Genomic DNA, 2314 nt, shown 5'->3' on the forward strand with positions numbered 1-2314 from the left:
ACTTGCATGTTTCCCGGAAGACAAATTAAGTACAATTTACCTTGATCTTCAAATTAAAAAATGCTCTTAATGCATCGTGTTTCCTTCAGGAGCATCAGTGAATGTTTGAAGCTGTTTTAATAGTTGTGTTTGAGTCCCTCAGTTGTCCTCAGTGTGAAAAGATGGATCTCAAAATCATACAGTCACTGCTGGAAAGGATTCAAATACACAAGAATGCTGGAAAACCAAATAATTTGTGGGACCGGAAGGATTTTTCTGAAGAACAGCAGGCAGTTTAACTGTTCAGAACAAACAAGGGACTCATGAACAACCATCACAAAATCTAATCATCCAGGTAACCACACACAGTATTAAGAACCAAGGGTTCCCAAACCTTTGAAGGGGGTTATTTTATAATTTTTTTTCTGTCTTGTGGACTATATGTAAACATATTTTATGTAAAATATCTTACTCAGGACAGTACTAAATAAAAATAACATGCATTTTGTATGATCTCTCTATCTCTGTCTAAATTATTAACATTTTCACAGATTCTGCAAGGGGTTCCCAAACTTTCGCATGCCACTGTATCACATGTATAGCAAGGACACTGTAAAGTAGAAAATAATCTAGAGCAGAAGACTAATTACGAAATAATAGTTAGTTGATATGTGCAGAGTGGAATAGAATAAATTCAAAATCAAAGATAGAAATCACAATAAACATGTATATTGCGGCAGTGTTCTGTTATGAGGGTCTGTCATATAACTTCCAGAAAGGCTATGGTTTGAATTCATGGGGCTCTCATTTTTATTGACATTTTAATAGCCCTACTTATCAGAATTAGATCCAGCAATTTTTTAATTATTGATATTTTTTCAGGTTGAACTTGGCTCCCGTTAATAGCAGTGATGTTGGGGTAAAGACTGATCTAGTGACCATCAATCCCAGTCAGCTCTCAGCAGAGTGAGATGATATTAACAGACTTATTAACATAAAGATTCAAATTAACATTATTTAAGTGAGGAAAGTAAGATAACATTTAATATACTGTATGTATTGATGTTGCAACTGATCATTTATGTGCATATCTCTGCAGTTTCAGAAATATGGCTGTGAATCCAGGTCTGCTGGTGCGGCACGTGAGTGTGTATGGAAATGCGTCTCTGATGATTCCAGCCTTTGCATACACAGTCTGCACTGCGGTGTCAATTAAAACACTCCAGGTGCTCCAGCCGATCAGGCCTCAGCAGCCTGTGGTGTTCTTTAGTCCATACTACCTCAAGACATTGGACCGTTTCTGGAAGGGGCTTGGCCTGAAAGAAAAACGCCTCTCCACAGGTTTCATGTTAGTTAATATGGCACTAGAGCTGTGTGATGATGTGCATTTATATGGATTCTGGCCATTTGACATCAATCTAAAGCAGCAGACACTTCAACACCATTATTATGACAACAAACCACCCAAACCGTTCGTGCACGCCATGCCAGAGGAGTTCATCTACTTGTTACAGCTTCACAGCCAGGGGGCGCTAACACTGCACCTACAGCCCTGTTTATAACACACACACACACCTTGTCATGGGGTGCCCTTTTCTTATGTTTGGACAAAAATATTTTAATATTTTCTATTTTGCGGCCGACCAAAGTGATGTACAATAAGTACAATACAATTACAGAGAGAGAAAAAAAACTCAACAACAACCAATTAGAGACAATAAAAACTGGATAAAATTACATGTTAAAAGCAAAGACAAACAAATGAGTTTTGAGACTGGATTTAAACTCAGATAAAGTGGAAGCCATTTTAATTTGAGTCTGGAGATTAGAGTGGAGCCAGCCACTTCAAATAATCTATTGCCCCTTGTCTGCAAGCGGATTCTGGGAGTCTGAAGGAGGAATGTGTTTTCAGATCTAAGTCCTCACGTAGGAGTGTAAGGGTGAAGGTCCGGCAGATAAAATGGTGCTAGATTATTTAAAGGTCCCTACTCTATGTGTTGACGTAATTTTAACTGAAACAGGAAGACATGGCGGGACATATCAAGCAGCCCCGCCCCTTTTTAAAATAGCCAATAGCGTTTGTTTATATCACAGCTTGGGCTAGAGCCGTTGAGCTCCGTAAAGCCGCATTTGACAGGGTATGCCAGCCACAATCTCATCCATATCGCTATAAAATATAGCATTCTGTGTAGAATTCAAATAGCTCCGATACATTTTGTGGTCTGCGGCGACTCACGCATGTGATCCGCTCCGTGCTATCGTGTCTCTGGACCGGAGCAGAGTGTGTGTGCGGTGCGGTGGTTAGCATGACACAGCGCAAAACCAGACTTCTTTT

General features: G+C 39.6%; 1 protein-coding gene across 1 annotated transcript in view; it reads left to right on the top strand.

The window, feature by feature from the left end:
• The window catches only part of LOC107567958 (alpha-2,8-sialyltransferase 8E-like), a 5214-nt gene extending 3673 nt beyond the window's left edge, over nt 1-1541 (top strand). Inside the window, exons 4-5 of the mRNA XM_016253776.1 lie at nt 862-945; nt 1079-1541. Of these exons, the coding sequence (XP_016109262.1) occupies nt 862-945; nt 1079-1541 (547 nt within the window). The remainder of the gene's footprint in view (nt 1-861; nt 946-1078) is intronic.
• Nucleotides 1542-2314: the final 773 nt, after the last annotated feature.

Source organism: Sinocyclocheilus grahami, unplaced genomic scaffold (assembly GCF_001515645.1).
Source record: "Sinocyclocheilus grahami isolate Dianchi unplaced genomic scaffold, SAMN03320097.WGS_v1.1 scaffold1201.1, whole genome shotgun sequence".
NCBI classification, from domain to species: Eukaryota; Metazoa; Chordata; class Actinopteri; order Cypriniformes; family Cyprinidae; genus Sinocyclocheilus; species Sinocyclocheilus grahami.